Source organism: Hylobates moloch, unplaced genomic scaffold (genome assembly GCF_009828535.3).
Source record: "Hylobates moloch isolate HMO894 unplaced genomic scaffold, HMol_V3 SCAFFOLD_4, whole genome shotgun sequence".
NCBI lineage: Eukaryota > Metazoa > Chordata > Mammalia > Primates > Hylobatidae > Hylobates > Hylobates moloch.
Window position 1 is genome coordinate 156,829,458 of NW_026652279.1, and position 21,702 is coordinate 156,851,159.

Genomic DNA, 21,702 nt, shown 5'->3' on the forward strand with positions numbered 1-21,702 from the left:
TTTAGCTACTTTAGATGTGCCTATCAAAGTTACTTAATTAAGAAATCTATGTTCCAACTTCAAAATCTACAGATGCCTAGTGAATTTATATTTCCTGCTGTTTTCCCCCAATCTGGCATCGAAACTTCACACACCCTGATTGAAGCTTTCTCCAGCACCTCATACATTCGTTTTAGTGGAGCTCAATTGTAAGTAGAAAGTACACCAACCATGCAGATCCATACTAAATTGCTAAATCCCTCAAGACTGTTTATGTCAGGCCCAGTGCCTTGAACAATAATGCTCAGAAAACAGGTAACAGACTGAACTCAGCAAATCTGCTTGCTGAAACACTCTCAGAGAGAAGAGGTTTACCTATGAGAGATTCATACTTACAAATTCTTCTCTTTCCTCTGCCCCAGAGAGTTAGCCTTAAGTCCTGAAAAACTAGTGTATATTTGAGTATGTAATTTAAGGTGGCCTTTCTTAAATGAGGAGTAAGAATTCAATTTCTAGCAACATGATAAACGAAAGATCCAAAAATTCTCTTACTAAAAGAATCAAAATGCTAGATTAAAATATTAATAATGAGACTGGGTGCGGTGGCTCACACCTGTAATCCCAGAACTTTGGGAGGCTGAGGCCGGTGGATCACTTGAGGTCAGGAGTATGAGACCAGCCTGTCCAACATGGTGAAACCCTGTTTCTATCAAAAATAGAAAAATTAGCTGGGTGTGGTGGTGCATGCCTGTAGTCCCAGCTACTCGGGAGGCTGAGGCAAGAGAATCGCTTCTCCCCAGGAGGTGGAGGTTGCAGTGAGCTATCGCACCACTGCACTCCATCCTGGATGATAGAGCGACTCTGTCTCAAAAAAATAAATACGAAAAATGTCCCCTAAATGTGGCTCAGAGTTGAAGAAAGTATTCACCTAAGGACAGAGAGGAAGTAGGAATATGAATATAGAGATGTAAATAAACACTAAAGACCTTGCCTGGAGGAAATTTAGAGCTTCCTAGATGACCCAAGACTTGGGTTTTTAAGGGCCAATCTCAGAAGAACAGGAAATTTAAATTCAGGACCCGCATCCAGATATCCTTATGCACACATCCAGATATCCTTATGCACACATAAAGTGCTACACTTACGGTGAAAAGGTGAATTAGAAAACAAAATGCTCTGCAGTAACAGCATAGAAATTTGTCTATCTCACCTTGGTTCTTGGTGGAGGAAGAATAAGTCTCCCAAATGAATTCATGGCCTCTAGTTTATTTTCATATGGGTTTGGAGCTGGATTTCATACTATATTTGTGGTCCAAAAAACTTAGATTTTTGTATTTAAAGTGCAATTAAACTAGTAGCCCTCTTAGGCTTGAGCAGAAATAAATGCAAATCCTAATGGAGAAATATAAGCTCATTTTTTCTTAAACAAGAGGGAACCCATTTATTCTAATATGTCTCTTTAATAACCAACGGAGCTGAGCTATTACCTGAAGCTAAAGAAATTCCAGTTGATTCGATCTCAGAAGACTGGTTGAGATTTACAATGGTAAAATGGTTTATAAACATGTTTGTGTGTTCCTAAGGTGAAATGATACACACTCTGAAATTTAAATTTTTCTAAAAAATTTTATTTTTAATTTTCATGGGTACATAATAGTTGTACATATTTATAGAGATCTTGTGATATTTTGATAGAAGCATATAATGTGTAATGATCATATCAGGGTAGTTGGGATATCCATCATCTCAAATATTTACCATTTTTTAATGTAGGGGACATTCCAAATCAACTCTTCCAGTTAAAATATACAATAAATTAATGTTAACTATAATCACCCTATTATGCTAATGAATAGATCTTATTCCTGACTGCATTTTTGTACCCATTAACCAACCCCTCCTTATCTTCCCCAGCCTCCAATAACCATCGTTCTACTCTCTACGTCCATGAGATCAGTGTTTTTAGCTCTCACATATGAGTAATAATTTGCAGTATATGTCTTTCTGTGTACAGCTTATTTCACTTAACATAATGTCCTCTATTGGTGGTAAAGATGACAGGATTTCTTTTTTATCACTAAATAATATTCCATTGTGTCTATGTACCAAATTTCCTTTATCCACCCATCCATTAATGGACACCTAGATTGATTCCATATTTTAGCTATTGTGAATAGAGCTTTAATAAACATGGCAGTGCAGATATCTCTTTGATATACTAATTTCCTTACTCTTGGGTATATATCCAGCAGTGGGATTCCTGGATCATATGGTAATTCTACTTTTCATTTTTTTTGCGAACCTCTATATGTTTTCCATTATGGCTTTACTAATTTACATTCCCACCAACAGTGTATAAGGGTTCCCCTTTCTCTGTATCCTTGCCAGAATCTGTTATTTTTTTTTTGTTTTAGAAAAAAGCCATTTTCCATACTGTCCAAAGTAATTTATGGATTCAATGCTATTCCCATCAAGCTACCATCAACTTTCTTCACAGAATTAGAAAAAACTACTTTAAATTTCATATGGAACCAGAAAAGAGCCCGTATAGCCAAGACAATCCAAAGCAAAAACAACATAGCTGGAGGCATCACGCTGACTTCAAACTATACTACAAGGCTACAGTAACTAAAACAGCACGGTACTGGTACCAAAACAGATATATAGATCAAAGGAAGAGAACAGAGGCCTCAGAAACAACACCACACATCTACAACCATCTGATCTTTGATAAACTTGACAAAAATAAGCAATGAGGAAAGGATTCCCTATTTAATAAATGATGCTGGGAAAACTGGCTAGCCATATGCAGAAAACTGAAACTGGACCCCTTCCTTACACCTTATGCAAAAATTAACTCAAGATAGATTAAAGACTTAAATGTAAAACCTAAAACCATAAAAACCCTAGAAGAAAACCTAGGCAATATCATTCAGGACACAGGCATGGGCACAGACTTCATGACTACAATACCAAAAAGCAATTCCAGCAAAAGCCAAAATTGACAAATGGGATCTAATCAAACTACAGAGCTTCTGCACAGCAAAAGAAACTATCATCAGAGTGAACACGCAACCTACAGAATAGGAGAAAGTCTTTGCAATCTACCCATCTGACAAAAGTCTAATATCCAGAATCTACAAGGAACTTAAACAAATTTACAAGAAAAAACAAACAACCCCATCAGAAACTGAGTGAAGGATATGAACAGACACTTCTCAAAAGAAGACATCTATGCAGCCAACAAACATAAGAAAAAAAGCTCATTATCACTAGAGAAATGCAAATCAAAACCACAATGAGATACCATCTCATGCCAGTTAGAATGGTGATCATTAAAAAGTCAGGAAACAACAGATGCTGGAGAGGATGTGGAGAAACAGGAACGCTTTTACGCTATTGATGGGAGTTTAAATTAATTCAACCATTGTAGAAGACAGTGTCGATTCCTCAACAACCTAGAACGAGAAATACCATTTGACCCAGCAATCCCATTAGTGGGTATATACTCAAAGGATTATAAATCATTTTACTATAAAGACAAACACACACGTATGTTTATTGCAGCACTATTTACAACAGCAAAGACTTGGAACCAACCCAAATGCTCATCAATGATAGACTGGATAAAGAAAATGTGGCACATGTACACCATGGAATACTATGCAGCCACAGAAAAGAATGAGTTCATGTCCTTTGCAAGGACATGGATGAAGCTAGAAGCCATCATTCTCAGCAAACTAACATAGGAACAGAAAGTGAAACACTGCATGTTCTCACTCATAAGTGGGAGCTGAACAATGAGAACACATGGACACATGTGGCCTGTCAGGGGGTAGGGGGCAAGAGGAGAGAGAGCATTGGGACAAATACCTAATGCATGCAGGGCTCAAAACCTAGATGATGGGTTGATAGGGGTAGCAAACCACCATGGCACACGTTTACCTATGTAATAAACCCGCATGTTCTGCATATGTATCCCAGAACTTAAAGTAAAATTAAAATTAAAAAAAGAGCAAACTTACAAAAAAGAAAAAAGCCATTTTAACAGGTGAGACACTATCTCATTGTGGTTTTGATTTGCATTTCCCTGACGATTAGTGATGGTGAGCATCACTGTTGGCCATCTCTATGCCTTCTTTTGAGAAATGTCTATTCAAATTTTTTGCCTATTTTAAAATTAGATTATTCATTGTTTTGCTGTTGTTTGAGCTGCTTATATATTCTGGTTATTAATCCCTTGAATGTTGAATAATCTGAAAATACTCTGTCCCATTCTGTAGATTTTCTCTTCACTTTGTTGACTGCTTCATTCTCTGTACAGAACATTTTTATCTTGATATGATCCCATTTGTCCAAATTGCTTTGGTTGCCTGTGCTTTTCAGTTCTTACTCAAGAAATCTTTGCAGAGACCAATGTCCTAAAGCATTTCCCCAATGTTTTCTTCTAGTAGTTTCAGTTTCAGGTCTCACATTTAAGTCTTTAACCCCTATTGATTTGATTTTTGTATATGGTGAGAGATGGGGGTCTAGTTTCATTCTTTACGATTAAAATTTGAAGTCAAATCAGATATAAATCTTAATAGAAAGGCTGTCATTTTCAGAATAAAGAATAAGACAAAATAAGACTTAAAAAGTATGATTTACAGATGTAGTTTTGGGAGATGATGTTCTAATCTAGGTAACGTCTCCAGAACTCTGTAAAATTTTCACACAAAGTAGTTAGAAATAATTAGAAGCAACATGAACTTTTATTTGGGTAAGGTGTAATCCTTTATTTGAATATCTGCATTTTAGTTAATTCAAGTATCTGCATTTGGTTCATTAAGCAATTATGTAATTGAAATTATTTGTTCCACTCTGCTGAATCAAAAAAAGTTACCTGACAACCTGATCATATTCTCATTTTATTTTGAAGCAAATAAAAAATGTCATGGAACAATAATTTCACAGTTCTTGCAGTAAACAACAAAGATACATGTTGGGTTGACAATTTAAAATCACCAAAAGCAGATTCTGGCCACTCACAGCAAATTAATAACAATTATGAACTTCCAAAGGAAATTTGCTGTACTTTGGAGTTAAAGCAGTTGTCTCCTAAATAAAACCAAACTCAAATTCAGTTACACAACTTGAGCATGGTCATAGTTTTTGAATAATCTTTGCTTGAGTCCCAAGTCAAAAACTATATAAAAAGCTACACTAGAAGAATTATGCTAATCCTGGCACCCTTCAACCATTTCATCCCTGGCTCTTATAGGCAAAATTTTCCCCCAAAGTTTCTTTTCCATCCTCTAGTATTTCTTCATGCAAAAACTAGAATAGGTAAATATATATTCTCATTTCCCCTGGTCTCTTATGCAAAAAAAAAAAAAAAACAGACAGACTTGCTCACAGAATGCCCTGCCAACTTTTTGAAATCTTTCTTTCTCAGTTTAATTCTGATCTGTATTTTTCTTATTGTGAGTAAGGAAAGATTGTTATTATATATTTAAAGACCTTAAATTAAAAAGGACAGCAGAGTTAGCAGACAGCCCAGAGTGGGAGAAAATCTTCACAATCTACACATCCGAAAAATGACTAATATCCAGAATCTACACAGAACTCAAATCAGCAAGAAAAAAAAAATCCCATCAAAAAGTGGGCTAAGGACATGAATGAGACAATTCTCAAAAGAAGACATACAAGTGGGCAACAAGCATATGGAAAAATGCTCAACATCACTAATTATCAGAGAAATGCAAATCAAAACCACAATGCAATACCACCTCACTCCTACAAGAATGGGTATAATTTAAAAAATCAAAAAGTAACAGATGTTGGCACGGATATGGTGAAAAGGGAACACTTTTACAATGTTGGTGGGAATGTAAACTAGTACAATCACTATGGAAAACAATGTGGAGATTCCTAAAAGCAAATCTACCATTTGATCCAGCAATCCCACTACTAGGTATCTGCCCAGAGGAAAAAAAAAAGTCAGTATATGAAAAAGATACTTGCACACGCATGTTTATAGCAGGACAATATGCAATTGCAAAAATATGGAATCAGACCAAATGCCCTCTACATACCAGGGAATACTACCCAGCCATAAAAAGGAATGAAATGGCATTTGCGCAACCTGGATGGAATCGAAGACTATTATTCTAAGTGAAGTAACTCAGGAATGGAACACCAAACATCATATGTTCTCACTCATATGTGGGAGCTAAGCTATGAGGATGCAAAGGCATAAGAATGATACATTGGACTTCGGGGACTCAGGGGAAAGGGCGGAGGGTGGCAAGGGATCAAAAACTACACATTGGGTACAGGGTACACTGTTCAGGTGATGGGTGCACCAAAATCTCAGCAATCACCACTAAATAACTTATTGATGTAACTAAACACCATCTGTTCCCAAAAAACCTACTGAAATTAAAACAAACAACTGATCAAAGTAGATGGTTTGGGTTTGGCTTGGTTTTTAACGAAAGCCTTTGCGCCCTCTAGTGGGAAGATGGAGCAGCCCAGCATCCATAGTATGTGCTCTTCAGAGCTGGATGTCGCTTTGGAATCAAGATTCTTGGGAGGCCAAGGCGGGCAAATTACCTGAGGTCAGGAGTTCGTGGCCAGCCTGGCCAACATGGCGAAACCCCATCCCGACTAAAAATACAAAAATTAGCCGGGTGTGGTGGCGTGCACCTGTAATCCCAGCTACCCAAGGAGGCTGAGGCAGAAGAATTGCTGGAACCCGGGAGGCAGAGGCTGCAGTGAGCCAAGATCACGCCACTGCACTCCAGCCTGGGTGACAGAGCAAGACTCCATCTCAAAAAGATTCTTCCTGTTTCCTTTTATATTTGGGGGGCAGGATGTTTCTTTTATTTATTTATTTATTTTAAACTAAGTGTTTCTTATCTCCTCTACTTGAAGGTCATATCCTCTTTATCTCCTTAAGTAAAGCCAAGAGCTCTGCAGTACCCCCAAGTGAGAACAATTATGCTTAAGACACTTTTGTTTTAGTTTAGTCCCAGACCCAGAGGAAAATCTTTCAAATTTCTTAAGTAAATCCTTAAAAAGTGTAATTTACACCAGAGCAATTGACCTGGCGTAAATAAGCTGCAGCATGAGAAGAAGAAGAAAAAAAAGACCATTATTACTTCTTTTTTCGGTGAACATTTTGTTTACATGTTTTGCAGGAAATGTACTTTTCGGTTGGTATGGATGAGATGCTGTAACAGAAACACACTTCCAGGGCTTTCTCGTGTCCAATCCATGTGCAATGCAATTGCAATGAATAGTCCAAGATTTTTTTTACCTTCTCATCACAACCACCCTCTTCCCCAAGGTTGGAATTTCAGTTTGTTTAATTACTTCTCTCACATCCCATGAGCCAGTGGGTAACATGGACTGCTAGTCCAAATGCCCATTTACCCTAGATTAGTTACATGAAAGACATTGTCATCCCTGTCTTTCTCATATCAGTGTTCTCTGGAAGTAGTAGGTGATCAAGAAGACTATCTGCAGTGTCATGATTATTTAGTTTACTAAGTTCAAGATTTCTTGCTCTACAGTCAAAGCTCATTTCAAAACTCTTTCACTGCCAATTCCAAATGGCTGACAAGTAGAAAAGGTGATGGCCATAGTGGCCCTGAGTAAGCTGGCATACTCAGGTTGCCAGCATGGTTCCGATACAGCAGTTAGGAAGAAATTATTTAGGCAGATAGTGAGTCCTCGGTAAGGTTTTCCTTTTAATGAAAAGCAGCCCCCAAATCATTTTATTTTCTAACAAAGAACAGCCTGTAAAATCGAGCTGCAGACATAGGCAAGCAAGCTAGAAGCTTGCATAGGTAAATGCTGGCACTGTGCCAGTAGCAACAGGTTACTTGGGACCAGGCATGTTCAAAACGGCAGCTCCATCTTCCCTTCTTTCCAGCCCACGTGTACAGTAAGAAGCAGATAACATGGCAGAAGCCAAGTGGAAAGCCCATATGCATAATAGGGTGGAGTGGTCAGCCTTCCCCGTGCATTATGTAAAACATCATACCTGGTCCAACCACTTTGGGAGCCCTATATAAATCAGACAATCCTCAAGCCTATTTGTAAAATCCAGTGCACTCTGTAGCCAGCCCGAATTCCCATTCAGGTGCCCCTCTCTCTCACAAGAGAGAGCTGTTCTCCTTTCTCTTTCTTTTGCGTATTAAACCTCCGCTCCCAAACCCACTCCTTTGTGTGTCATAAGAAAACAATCTATTCTGCATGAAGAATGTTAAGAGCAATTAGGAACATCATAGAATGGACATACCACAAATCCGTTTTGAAGGATACACATGAATTTGTAAGGTGGTCAATGAGGCAAAGAATGTCCCAGGTAGGAATGATGTGTTGCGGTTCCTAACACCTGTTCTCCAATGAACTATGCATCTTTTTCTTCATTACCATCATTGTAGTTGTCATCATCAAAACAGCTGACATTTGTTGACAGCTCACTCTGTCTCAGTATGATGGGCACTGCTGGCTGGCTAGGTTAGCACCATACCCAGGCCACTTCTCCTTTGCTTCGTTACTAGAAAAGTAAACACTGGCTTTTCTAGCTTCCCTCGCAGCCTAAGGTGGCCACATGGCAAAATCTTCACCAATGAGATAGAAACCAGTCTGCTAAAATGTTCCAAGAAGGCTTTAGTGAAGATTAATGTGGTTGGTACCATCCTCCCTGCCTCTTTTGGCTTTAAATACAGATAAGAAGTGAGAAAAATGAACTCCTAGTGTTTAGGGCCTGTGAGTCTGGTATGACACTACTTAAAGCCAAACCGGTCCTACGTAATAAAGCCAGGCAGTGGTGAAGCACTTTACAAATATTAACACAACTAGAATTATTTGGGGTCTATGGATAATTTAAGAGACCATATGGCAGAATCTTATCAAACCACTGATAAATTGTATTCCATCTGCTATAGGATTCTAACGTTCCAGTGGTCTAACACTGACTCAGTCTTCACAAGCTTTTAAGCAAAACTAATTACAAGAAACAGAATAATTAACTCACAGCCTTTATTCTTTATCCTATGAAGAAAACCATACTACCTTGGAAGAAATTCTGGAATATACTGTGAAACAAGTAGAAGATATGTCAGGAAAGATTGGCTGATTAAATGCTCATATAGTTGACAATATAAAAATAGAAGAACCCACACTGTTTTAATAATCAAAAAAGCACAAATTACTATTTCCTTTTTTGTATGAATATTGAAGATCCAAAGTCAGGAACAGTGATATTAGTTGGGTAAATGTTTTGAAAAAAGAATTCAAACAAACCTTTTGATTTTCCTTTATTTCTTCTCTCATATGTTGATTTACAGCAATTCTGGTTAGAGATCTGGAAAAATGAATACTAATATAATTGATCCTTCCTTAAATGTTTAGAACTGATCCATATAACCCAATGTAATCTAATACTTTGGATAAGAAGCTAAACACTCCAAATGCTTCGTGACTGAAAAGTATACATTTCCATACGGCCTAATTTAGCTTTCATTTGACAAAAGTATTTGGTTCAAGTGGAATGGAGGCTCTCAAAATTTCATGTGTACTAGCTGTATGCAGTATGGATTGTCATCATTTACTATGACTTATTTTTTGAAAACACTTCATTAAAAAAGCTGTTTTGTGTTGTTTTGTCCAATAGAGAAATTTTGCATGAAATTACTAATGTATATGTACATGAATATATGTACATGAAGAATTTTAGTTAACCTGGGAACTTAGAAGAATAAAACATGTTCTAAAAAACTGAAATCATGGCTTTACATTACTCACTCTTTCAATTTTTTCTATTTTTTTATTAAAAATATTTTTTTAGAGACAGAGTCTCACTCTTCTACCCAGCAGGACTGCAGTGGCATGATCACAGCTCACTGTAGCCTCGGATTCCTGGGCTCAAGTGATTCTCCTGCCTCAGCCTCTCAATTAGCTAGGACTACAGGTACACACCACCACATTCAGCTAATTTTTCAATTTTCTTCTAGAGATGGAGTCTTGCTATGTTGCCCAGGTTGGTCTAAAACTCCTGGCCTCAAGTGACCCTCCTACCGCCACCTCCCAAAGTGCTGAAATTATAGATGCGAGCCATTGCACCCAGCCTATTCACTCTTGAAGAGTTTATAATTCACTTATAATTTAAAGACAGCAGAAATGTCCAAAATACAGTTCCAATGAACTGTATTCAACTTGATAATTCCTAAACATGACTAGCTATATATCTGTCAATTTTATAAATAGAATTAAAAAATTAAAAGATTGTAAATGCAAAGTTCTGCTTTAAGGAAAAAGCAAGTAGAAAGGTGTACCTTGAAACAGCCCACAATAAGTATGTATTATTTCCTAAAGTTTGGCAGCATTGTGAGAAATTACAATTAAAAATTTAATAAGGCAAATTTTTCATTTATTTAGCAAATATTTCATTTCAACAAACATTTACAGATTGTCTACAAAGTGGTTTTAGAGATATGCTCAAGCCTACAATTTAGCCATTAAGCAATGTTAGCATATTTTATAATTTTTTCTTAATTACAGATTAACAGCAGAGTTTTGCATCAGAACCTCTGAACAGTTATACTGACTTAACATCAATAGAGCTAATCAACTGTCTGATCAAGACTAAAGTTATTTTACTTTATTTGTCTTTGATCTAATAATTTTTATAATGACCATTAATTAAAAGTATTATGGCTAAACATATATGACATTTATACACACCCATATATATTTCATGTTTTATTATATAAATGCTGACTTCTCAAATTCCTGACTGTTTAAAGTGGACTGAAAGAGGCATATCAATATATTCATTCTTAATCTGTAAATAAGGAGACAAACTCCTCTATTTCAAGGTACCACCAAAAAATTCTTGGTATCTTGTAGCCAACCATGTACTATTCATTTACTTTCAAAATTAAAGAATACATATATTGAAGATTCTGTAATTTGTACGATGAATAAATGTACAAAATAGTGTTTGGGACAATAAGAGGCATAGCAATCATTCTATGCTTAGGAAGGTATGCTAAGCTAGTAGACTGCTCTCCAATTCCTCTCAATAAAACACCATTGTTGCACATGCACTGCGACTTGTCACATATTTTATCTCTTTAGTATAAGCTAACTCATGTTTTACTTGTTGCTAATTTTATACTCTGTCATTCCTAACCAGAATACAATTGCATCAATGTTGTGTCATATAGTAAATTCTCATAATACCTGGTAACTTGCATTACATGCACCGGTGTCTTTAAGCCATGCAAATGTATTTCCTACTGAAATGGAATATATGTTTAATGTAACATCAGTATTCATGGAAGCAGTTCAACTAGACATCCTCTTGGCAAAAAAGTACTCCACACAATATTCATGCAATTAAGACATTACCAATCGTTTGGACTCTGAAAGGGTAAGAATATGATTTGGCAGTACTTTGGGCATAGATCTCCTACTTAGAATAATACTTTTTATCATCCTCCATAAGGGAAAGAAGAAACACTCCTTCATTATTTATTGCTTAAACAAGTTTTTCCTTAGATTACTATGCATGATTTTAGGAAATTTTTTAGGAAATTTTTTTCCTATTTGCCTCTAACAAGAGTTCTACCTTATAGTGCATACACACATGTATGCACAAGCCAATATTTTGCTCTAATCAAAAATATATATATATCATGAAAAGGCCCTGATTTCACAAAAGCTATATATACTAGAATTAATTGACACCTTCATGTTAAATGAAATCAGCTATTTTCATAAAACTCATTTAATAGAAAGAGTTCTGGCTACAATGAAACCTATAAACTTTAACATACCTGGCTTTTATGGGGAAGTTCTGTGAAATGTCTTTCATTAATTTAATGGCATCATAAACTGGAGTGGACATTATTTGAGAAGCTGCTTGAAAACTAAGATCTGGAAGGAAAAATATTATTAAGGAATCTAGCATAGTATTAGACCTTTATAGACATTTCCATGAAATTGAAATACTTGACTCAATTCTTCTTGCCAAGTATTAGTATACAAACATGTTAATACTGTTATATCTGCATTTTTGAAAAGTTTTAAATGTAAAGTTACCACTTATTTCCAAATATAAGCTTTATACTTTATTGAATGATTATTTAATACCTCTTATTTTCACAAATTACAGTATAATTTCAAGACAGATATATGAAGAGAAATGAATGATTATTTAATACCTCTTATTTTCACAAATTACAGTATAATTTCGAGAGAGATATATGAAGAGAAATGCTCTCGCAAAGCTTTTTCTACACTTAAATGAAACATATGACAAAAAGTCAAAAGAATAATGAAGAGGAGTAAAAAGAGCTTTAAAGAGCCAATTCTGAAAAGACCTTTAAGAAAGCTCCACTGTGTTTAACTCAGTAAACAGAAACATTCACTTTCTCTTTCAACATTGTTTCACCTTTGTGCTTAAATAAAATCCGAAACTTACTATTATTTTATCTGATACGACAGTCCTACAAAAAGAAAAATGTGTGTTGCTAACTGTGGTTAGTTTCAAACATGTCCAGAAGAATTCATCTTAGTATTATTACTTTGTCAAGAGTCAGAAAATATTTAAAACTAAATTCTTTCATTACCTACCTCAATAGTGAGGCAGATTGTTTCTCCTTTAGCTTAAGGACAGGATACTCACCCCACCACTGAACCTAACCATCTGGATATCTTACAATGACTTTAAATCAACCTTTCAACACTAGTCTCATTATTTCTGAGTCCCATATTCAGCCCCAAAGCCTGCTTACCTGTTTTATATATTCTCTCTACTCAGGCTCAAGCTAGAAATCCTAGAATTATCTTTGACTCCTTTTCACCTTCTAAATATTTACATGCCTTCTACCACTATTTCAGTAGTGTCTAACTAGATTTCTTGCTTTTAGTCCATTCAAATACATCTTACACAGACATTAGGGAGTCAACTAGAACTAAGCTGACTATGCATACTCTTTGCTTAAAGGCCTTCAAAAACACCCCATCACTTATACTTTTCTAAATTATGCAAGGGCCCCTTAGAGAACATTTTGAAGGAGGCTTAAAACATAATTATAGGCCAGGCATGGTGGCTCAAGCCTGTAATCCCAGCACTTTGGGAGGCCGAGGCGGGTGGATCACGAGGTCAGGAGATCGAGACCATCCTGGTTAACACGGTGAAACCTCGTCTCTACTAAATATACAAAAAATTAGCTGGGCATTGTGGCAGGCGCCTGTAGTCTCAGATACTCGGGAGGCTGAGGCAGGAGAATGGCGTGAACCCAGGGGGCGGAGCTTGCAGTGAGTCGAGATCACGCCATTGCACTCCAGCCTGGGGGACAGAGCGAGACTCCGTCTCAAAAAAAAAAAAAAAAAAAAAAAAACCTAATTATAATTTTTAAAAAGTGCTAAAATAGAGACATAAAAAGGGATCTAAAAATAATTGAAGATACTAGACAGAGATTATCTGAAATTACGGATTTAGGAATATAAGCTCTATTAGAACTTAGAGAAGAGCTTCACAAACCATGCTAAGGGGTTTAAACTGAATACTTCTAATGGATGTGCATGAAATCAGTCCTTAATGATGCAAATGACTTGGCTAGCTAGTCCTATCAACCCCTTCTTACATTCAAAGTCTCTCCAGAAGTATTTGCCTTGGAAAAACAGAACTTTCTCAAAGAAGAGGACTGCATACTTTGTTTGCCCCCCCCGCCCCCGGCATCCACTCTTTCCTGCTCCGGGCCCCCAAAAGGCTGGCCTATCTGAACTGCATCAATAAGCTCCTTTGCCCTCAGACTTCTAGTGAGATTCAGCCAATCCAAGTAACTAATATGGGATCAGTAAGCAAGAAAAGAGTAAGGATTGGAATAGTTACTACCCAGATCCCTCCTTGAGTCACAGAGGGCAGTCCCTCAGGGTAGTACTGCTGTGTCAAGCAGCTCTCTCGACACACTCTCCAGGTTTTGGTAACCACTCTCTCCTCTTGCTCCCCCAAGATTAGGGGTAGAAAATGTTTCCCTCTAGTTGCAAATACTGGAATCGAATAATCCATTCCTTGCTGGTTTCCCTCAATCATGCCTGTCTCTGTAAAAAGTCCCTTTATTAAACTTTTTTAGTTTGTGTGTGCCAACATTTTCCTGTGGGGACCAATGTAAGGCCATTATTTGATCAGGGATGTACAAGTGATAAAGCCTGGCTGATTTGACACAAGGCCAAAATCAGATTTTCATTTTAGAAAGATTATCTCAGTAACCTTATTGAGAATGAATGTGATAAATAAACACTACCTCAGTTTAGTGTTATCATGATGTCAAGTGAAAGAACAGTCAGAAGGGCTGTGGTATAATAAAAGGAGGTCTAAGCATGAGGTCTAGATGAGACATTAAATAGGAAACTGTACACCAGAAGGGTCCAGGGAGAATAGATTCTATCAGTTCAAAGAGGTAGATTCGTTATAGTAAATCTGTCGTAACAATGGCCTTGAATCTTATTCTGCTGAATGATTTTTCTATTGATATATTTATTTTCTAATGATACAGGGCTTAGTTGATACAACATTTGTATTAGGTAGGTAAAGAATAGCAGAAGTTATAAAACAATAGATTGGGTCTTGCACATTCTGCTATAATTTTAAAATGTAATATTCAATATTCTGTTAAGTGTATATAAAGTTTACCTAGATACCATATGGTACAGTATAAAGAATTTATTTACTTGGACCAAAATCTTCACTTATTAGCTGTGTGGTAACTGGCACTTAAATAAGATAGTTTATACGAAAGGACCCTGTAAACTATAATCCAGATGAAATATAAAATATTATTTGTATGTTATAAGTAAGTTATACCAGTGAGAGTGGCCGTAAATATCCTTTCTTGTTTTAAAAACAGAAAGTAGATTGGTGGTTGCTTACAACTGGGGAGTTGGGAAATGAGGAGTGACTGCTAATGAGGGTGTTAGTTTTTTGGGGGGATGATGAGAATTTTCTAAAAGCAACCGTGTTAAGAGTGGTGGCATTCTAAAAATATGCTAAAAACTATTGAATGGTAGAATTTAAAAGGGCAAATTGAATAGTATGTGAACGTATTAGTATGAATAGTATTATAGTAATGTCATTTACATCACTAATATGTCTATAAAATAATCTACATCATCTGAGATATAAAAGCTTATTTAACAAAACAGCTTATTAAGCTGTTATATTTTTAAAAGTTGATAAAAGATGACAAAAGATTATGCAGAAAGATGACATGTCCCCATGACCTACTAAATCATTACAAATAAAGAAGAAAAATTATAAATTGAAAAGGACTTAAAAGTTCAAACCAAATCAAATTTTGTTCACAAAATATCTGCTTGTAGGTTTTCAATGCAGAAGCTATTCCTAACTTTGTACAACTGCATGTCCTCCATTTGATGTTTCCACTAAAAATTTATCAATGAAACATGCAATAGTCTTAACAGGATCTAAATTCCAAAGAGAAGAAAACCAAGATTAAGTTTCATTTTCTCTTTACCTAGGAGTTAGGATTTTTCATCAGTTATAGTCTCCAAAAATGTGATATAATACTTGAGACTAACCTATAAATCAGTATATACTTTTGAAATAACATCAAATAACCTCACTTCATATAATTTTAAGTCTTGCAAACATAAAAACATAGCTTGCTTGAGAGATGATCTGTTAAATAGGTATTGCCACAAAAAATCATAATTTATATTATTCACTTCACTAGTCATTAATACTGTCCATAAAATAATCTATATCATGTGATATATAAAAGCTTATTTGACAAAACAGATCAGTTACCAAAATGCTGTGTTAAAGTATCTCAAAATACTATACCTTGTAGTTCCCAGACTTTCAAAGGCGTCATCTGTTTGTTACTCTCAATCAGGTATTTTTGGAATGCTGTCAGATTATCTCTAAGATCTGAATATATTTCTCTGCATCAAAATATTAAGTGATGTTAAGTAGCATCACCTATCACAAACCATTATACAAACAGCATATTTTTGAGATTACATATTCCATGTAATTAGACATAAATGAATCATTCATCATTAAGATAATCATAAATTGTGATACAGCTATATTCACAGAACTTGAAAATAATGAGGAAGATATACAGGTCTCTTTTATTAAATATATGAAACAAAACAAAATCTGCAGGAATATACTCTCAATTGTTAGTGTCAACTGTAAGTGATGCAAGGATGAGGGCAGACTTATGTTTTCATGTTACATACTCTTTGTTTAACATTTTATAAATTGCAAGCCTTGCTTTTATAATTGAAAATAAAAACTATAAGGAAAGACAAAAATGCCTCATACAATCAGTTTATTTCTGAAAAGTTCCATCTTTGATTCTTATAAAAAACTAAAATAAGATAATTTTACCCATTGTTAAACATCTCTAGGCATCTTTTAGAGAAAGCCAAATAATGATGTAGTAGAATGGTATTTTACTATATGCGCAATCTAAACTGTAATCTTCTTTCCTCTATCACTCATGAAATCAAGACATGGTGCCATTTCAGATTTAAATGGAGAGATACAATTTAAAAAAATAACTTTACTATCAGCACAACTTACAAAATACATATTTTCTTTTTATTATACTTTAAGTTCTGGGATACATGTGTAGAACGTGCAGGTTTGTTACATAGGTATAAACGTGCTGTGGCGGTTTGCTGCACCCATCAACCCGTCATCTACATTAGGTGTTTCTCCTAATGCTATCCCTCCCCTAGCTCCCCACCCCCGACAAGCCATGGTGTGTGATGTTCCCCTCCCTGTGTCCATGTGTCCTCATTGTTCAACTCCCACTTTTGAGTGAGAACATGTGGTGTTTGTTTTTCTGTTCTTGTGTTAGTTTGCTGAGAATGACAGTTGCCAGCTTCATCCATGTCCCCACAAAGGACATGAACTTATCCTTTTTTATGGATGCATAGTATTCTATGGTGTATATGTGCCACATTTTCTTTATCCAGTCTATCATTGATGGGCATTTGGGTTGGTTCGAAGTCTTTGCTATTGGGAATAGTGCTACAATCAACATACGTGTGCCTGTGTCTTTATAGTAGAATGATTTATAATCCTTTGAGTATACACCTAGTAATCGGATTGCTGGGTCAAATGGTATTTCTGGTTCTAGATCCTTGAGGAATTGCCACACTGTCTTCCACAATGGTTGAACTCATCTACACAAATACCAACAGTGTAAAAGCGTTCCTGTTTCTCCACATCCTCTCCAGCATCTGTTGTTTCCTGACTTTTTAATGATTGTCATTCTAACTGGCATGAGATGGTGTCTCATTGAAAACACATATTTTCAATAGTCAATAGACAAGAAGACTTTGAAAAGTGAAATAAAAAATACAGAATATACATAAATATAGTAATCTTATAGTTACGAATGAATATATACAGTACAGTGTCAATATCTTACAGGTTTACTAAAATGTGGGATCATGTTTTGAAAACAAATCAAAATTGCTACGATAATAAAAGTATAACGGCATTTCTTTCTAAAAGAAGTTCACTATGAATTAAACAAACATTTCCTTTTTTAATATTTTTAAGTTATCAGATTATAAGTTTATAAGAGCTACTATACCAATTTTCATATTTAATCATCATCTTAGTAACTTCCACTGCTAAAATTCTTTATATAATTTAGAAAACATATGTATTATTCAGAAAGTACTTCAAAGGATTTTTGCTTTGAAATGAGCAGTCACTGAGTCACTGCGGAAGACTAATTTTGAGTATTCCCTTTTAAAAATGAATAGCCTTGGGAGGCCGAGGCAGGCGGATCACGAGGTCAGGAGATGAAGACCACCCTGGCTAACACGGCGAAACCCCGTCTCTAATAAAAATACAAAAATTAGCCAGGAGTGGTGGCAGACGCCTGTAATCCCAGCTACTCAGGAGGCTGAGGCAGGAGGATTGTTTGAACCCAGGAGGCAGAGGTTGCAGTGAGCCGAGATGGCTACACTACAGCCTGGGTGACCGAGCTAGAGCTAGACTCCATCTCAAAAAAAAAAAGAAAAACAAATGAATAGCCATATGAATTTTAGAATAGCTTCTTCTAATTTTGTGAAAAATGACATTGGTAGTTTGACAGGAATAGCATTGAATCTGTAGATTGGCAGTATGGCCATTTTAACGACATTCATTCTCCCAATCCATGAGCATGGAATGTTTTTCCATTTGTTTGTGTCATCTATGATTTCTTTCAGCAGTGTTTTGTAGTTCTCCTTGTGGCGATGGTTCACCTCCTTGGTTAAATGTATTCCTACATACTTTTTTTGGTGTGTGGCTATTGTAAATGGGATTGCCTGCTTGTTTTGGCTCTCAGCTTGAATATTATTGGCTTTTAGTAATGCTACTGATTTTTGTACACCGATTTTGTATCCTGAAACTTACAGAAGTTGTTTATCAGTTTTAGGAGCCTTATGGCAGAGTCTTTGGGGTTTCCTAGGCAAAAGACATGAACAGACACTTCTCACAAGAAAATGCATACGCAGCCAAGAAACATATGAAAAAATGCTCAACATCACTAATCATTAGAGAAATGCAAGTCAAAACCACAATGAGATACCCTCTCACATCAGTCAGAATGGCTATTATCAAAAAGTGAAAGTAACAGACGCTGGCAAGGCTGCAGAGAAAAGGGAATGCTTATACACTGTTGGTGGAAATGTAAATTAGATCAGCCACTGCAAAAAGCAGTTTAGAGATTTCTCAAAGAACTTCAAACTACCACTGAACCCAGTAATCTCATTACTGGGTATTCACCCAAAGGAAAATAAAACATTCTGACAAAAAGACACATGCACTCATATATTCATCATAGCACTTATTCACAATAGCAAAGACATGCAATCAACCCAGATGCCATCAATGGCAAATTGGAAAAAGACAATGGGGGAGGGGGGAGGGACAGCATTAGGAGATATACCTAATGCTAAATGACGAGGTAATGGGTGCAGGAAATCAACATGGCACATGGATACATATGTAACAAACCTGCACATTGTGCACATGTACCCTAAAACCTAAAGTATACTAATAATAAAAAAAAAAGACAATGGGATACATATACCACCATGGAAAATCCTGCCCTTTGCAGCAACATGAATGCAGCTGTAGGCCATTATCCTAAGTGAATTAACACAGGAACAGAAAACCAAATACCCCCTGTTCTCACTTATAAGTGAGAACCAACCACTGGGTATACATGGACATAAAGATGGGAATAATAGATACTGGGGTCTATTAGAGTGGGGAGATGGCAAGCGCTGAAAAACTACCTGTTGGGTACTATGCTCACTACCTGGGTGATAGGATCATTCATACTCCTAACCTCAGCATCACATAGTATATCCATGTAACAAACCTCCATGTGTATGCCTTGAATCTAAAATAGAAGCTGAAAAAAAAAAAGCAGAGGGAGCCAAGATGGCCGAATAGGAACAGCTTGTCGTCCCAGCGTGAGCGATGCAGACGGGTGATTTCTGCATTTCCATCTGAGGTACCAGGTTCATCTCACTAGGGAGTGCCAGAGAGTGGGCGCAGGACAGTGGGTGCAGCGCACCATGAGCGAGCTGAAGCAGGGCGAGGCATTGCCTCACCCGGAAAGTGCAAGGGGTCAGGGAGATCCCTTTCCTAGTCAAAGAAAGGGGTGACAGACGGCACCTGGAAAATCAGGTCACTCTCACCCTAATACTGTGCTTTTCCGACTGGCTTAAAAAATGGCACACCAGGAGATTATATCCCATACCTGGCTCGGAAGGTCCTACGCCCACGGAGTCTCGCTGATGGCTAGCACAGCAGTCTGAGATCAAACTGCAAGGTGGCAGCGAGGTTGGGGGAGGGGCGCCCACCATTGCCCAGGCTTGCTTACGTAAACCAAGCAGCCAGGAAGCTCGAACTGGGTGGAGCCCACCACAGCTCAAAGAGGCCTGCCTGCCTCTGTAGGCTCCATCTCTGGGGGCAGGGCACAGACAAACAAAAAGACAGCAGTAACATCTGCAGATTTAAATGTCCCTGTCTGACAGCTTTGAAGAGAGTAGTGGTTCTCCCAGCATGCAGCCGGAGATCTGAGAACGGGCAGACTGCCTCCTTAAGTGGGTCCCTGACTCCTGACCCCTGAGCAGCCTAACTGGGAGGCACCCCCAAGTAGGGGCAGACTGATACCTCACATGGCCGGGTACTCCTCTGAGACAAAACTTCCAGAGGAACAATCAGGCAGCAGAATTTGCGGTTCACGAAAATCCGCTGTTCTGCAGCCTCCGCTGCTGAGACCCAGGCAAACAGGGTCTGGAGTGGACCTCTAGCAAACTCCAACAGACCTGCAGCTGAGGGTCCTGTCTGGTAGAAGGAAAACTAACAAACAGAAAGGACATCCACACCAAAAATCCATCTGTACATCACCATCATCAAAAACCAAAAGTAGATAAAACCACAAAGATGGGGAGAAAACAGAGCAGAAAAACTGGAAATTCTAAAAAGCAGAGTGCCTCTCCTCCTCCAAAGGAACGCAGTTCCTCACCAGCAAAGGAACAAAGCTGGATGGAGAATGACTTTGACGAGTTGAGAGAAGAAGGCTTTAGACGATCAGACTACTCCGAGCTACAGGAGGAAATTCAAACCAAAGGCAAAGAAGTTAAAAACTTTGAAAAAAATTTAGACGAATGTATAACTAGAATAACCAATACAGAGAAGTGCTTAAAGGAGCTGATGGAGCAGAAAGCCAAGACTCGAGAACTACGTGAAGAATGCAGAAGCCTCAGGAGCCGATGCAATCAACTGGAAGAAAGGGTATCAGTGATGGAAGATGAAATGAATGAAATGAAGCGAGAAGGGAAGTTTAGAGAAAAAAAGAATAAAAAGAAACGAACAAAGCCTCCAAGAAATATGGGACTATGTGAAAAGACCAAATCTACGTCTGATTGGTGTACCTGAAAGTGATGGTGAGAATGGAACCAATTTGGAAAAACCTCTGCAGGATATTATCCAGGAAAACTTCCCCAATCTAGCAAGGCAGGCCAACATTCAGATTCAGGAAATACAGAGAATGCCACAAAGATACTCCTTGAGAAGAGCAACTCCAAGACACATAATTGTCAGATTCACCAAAGTTGAAATGAAGGAAAAAATGTTAAGAGCAGCCAGAGACAAACGTCAGGTTACCCACAAAGGGAAGCCCATCAGACTAACAGCTGATCTCTCGGCAGAAACTCTACAAGCCAGAAGAGAGTGGGGGCCGATATTCAACATTCTTAAAGAAAAGAATTTTCAACCCAGAATTTCAGATCCAGCCAAATTAAGTTTCATAAGTGAAGGAGAAATAAAATACTTTACAGTCAAGCAAATGCTGAGAGATTTTGTCACCACCAGGCTTGCCCTAAAAGAGCTCCTGAAGGAAGCACTAAACAGGGAAAAGAACAACTGGTACCAGTCACTGCAAAATCATGCCAAATTGTAAAGACCATCGAGGCTAGGAAGAAACTGCATCAACTAATGAGCAAAATAACCAGCTAACGTCATAATGACAGGATCAAATTCACACATAACAATATTAACTTTAAATGTAAATGGACTAAATGCTCAAATTAAAAGACACAGACTGGCAAACTGGATAAAGAGTCAAGACCCATCAGTGTGCTGTATTCAGGAAACCCATCTCACGT

General features: G+C 37.2%; 1 protein-coding gene across 5 annotated transcripts in view; it reads right to left on the minus strand.

Annotated features, from left to right (window-relative positions):
* Nucleotides 1–21,702, minus strand: part of UGGT2 (UDP-glucose glycoprotein glucosyltransferase 2) — a 233,570-nt gene that overhangs the window by 169,187 nt on the left and 42,681 nt on the right. For all 5 annotated transcript variants that reach the window (XM_058438019.1, XM_058438016.1, XM_058438017.1 and 2 more), the window contains 3 exons: nt 15,848–15,948; nt 11,814–11,913; nt 9,277–9,337 (listed from right to left, as the gene is read on the minus strand). In XM_058438019.1, coding sequence (XP_058294002.1) covers nt 9,277–9,337; nt 11,814–11,913; nt 15,848–15,948 — 262 coding nt within the window. The remainder of the gene's footprint in view (nt 1–9,276; nt 9,338–11,813; nt 11,914–15,847; nt 15,949–21,702) is intronic.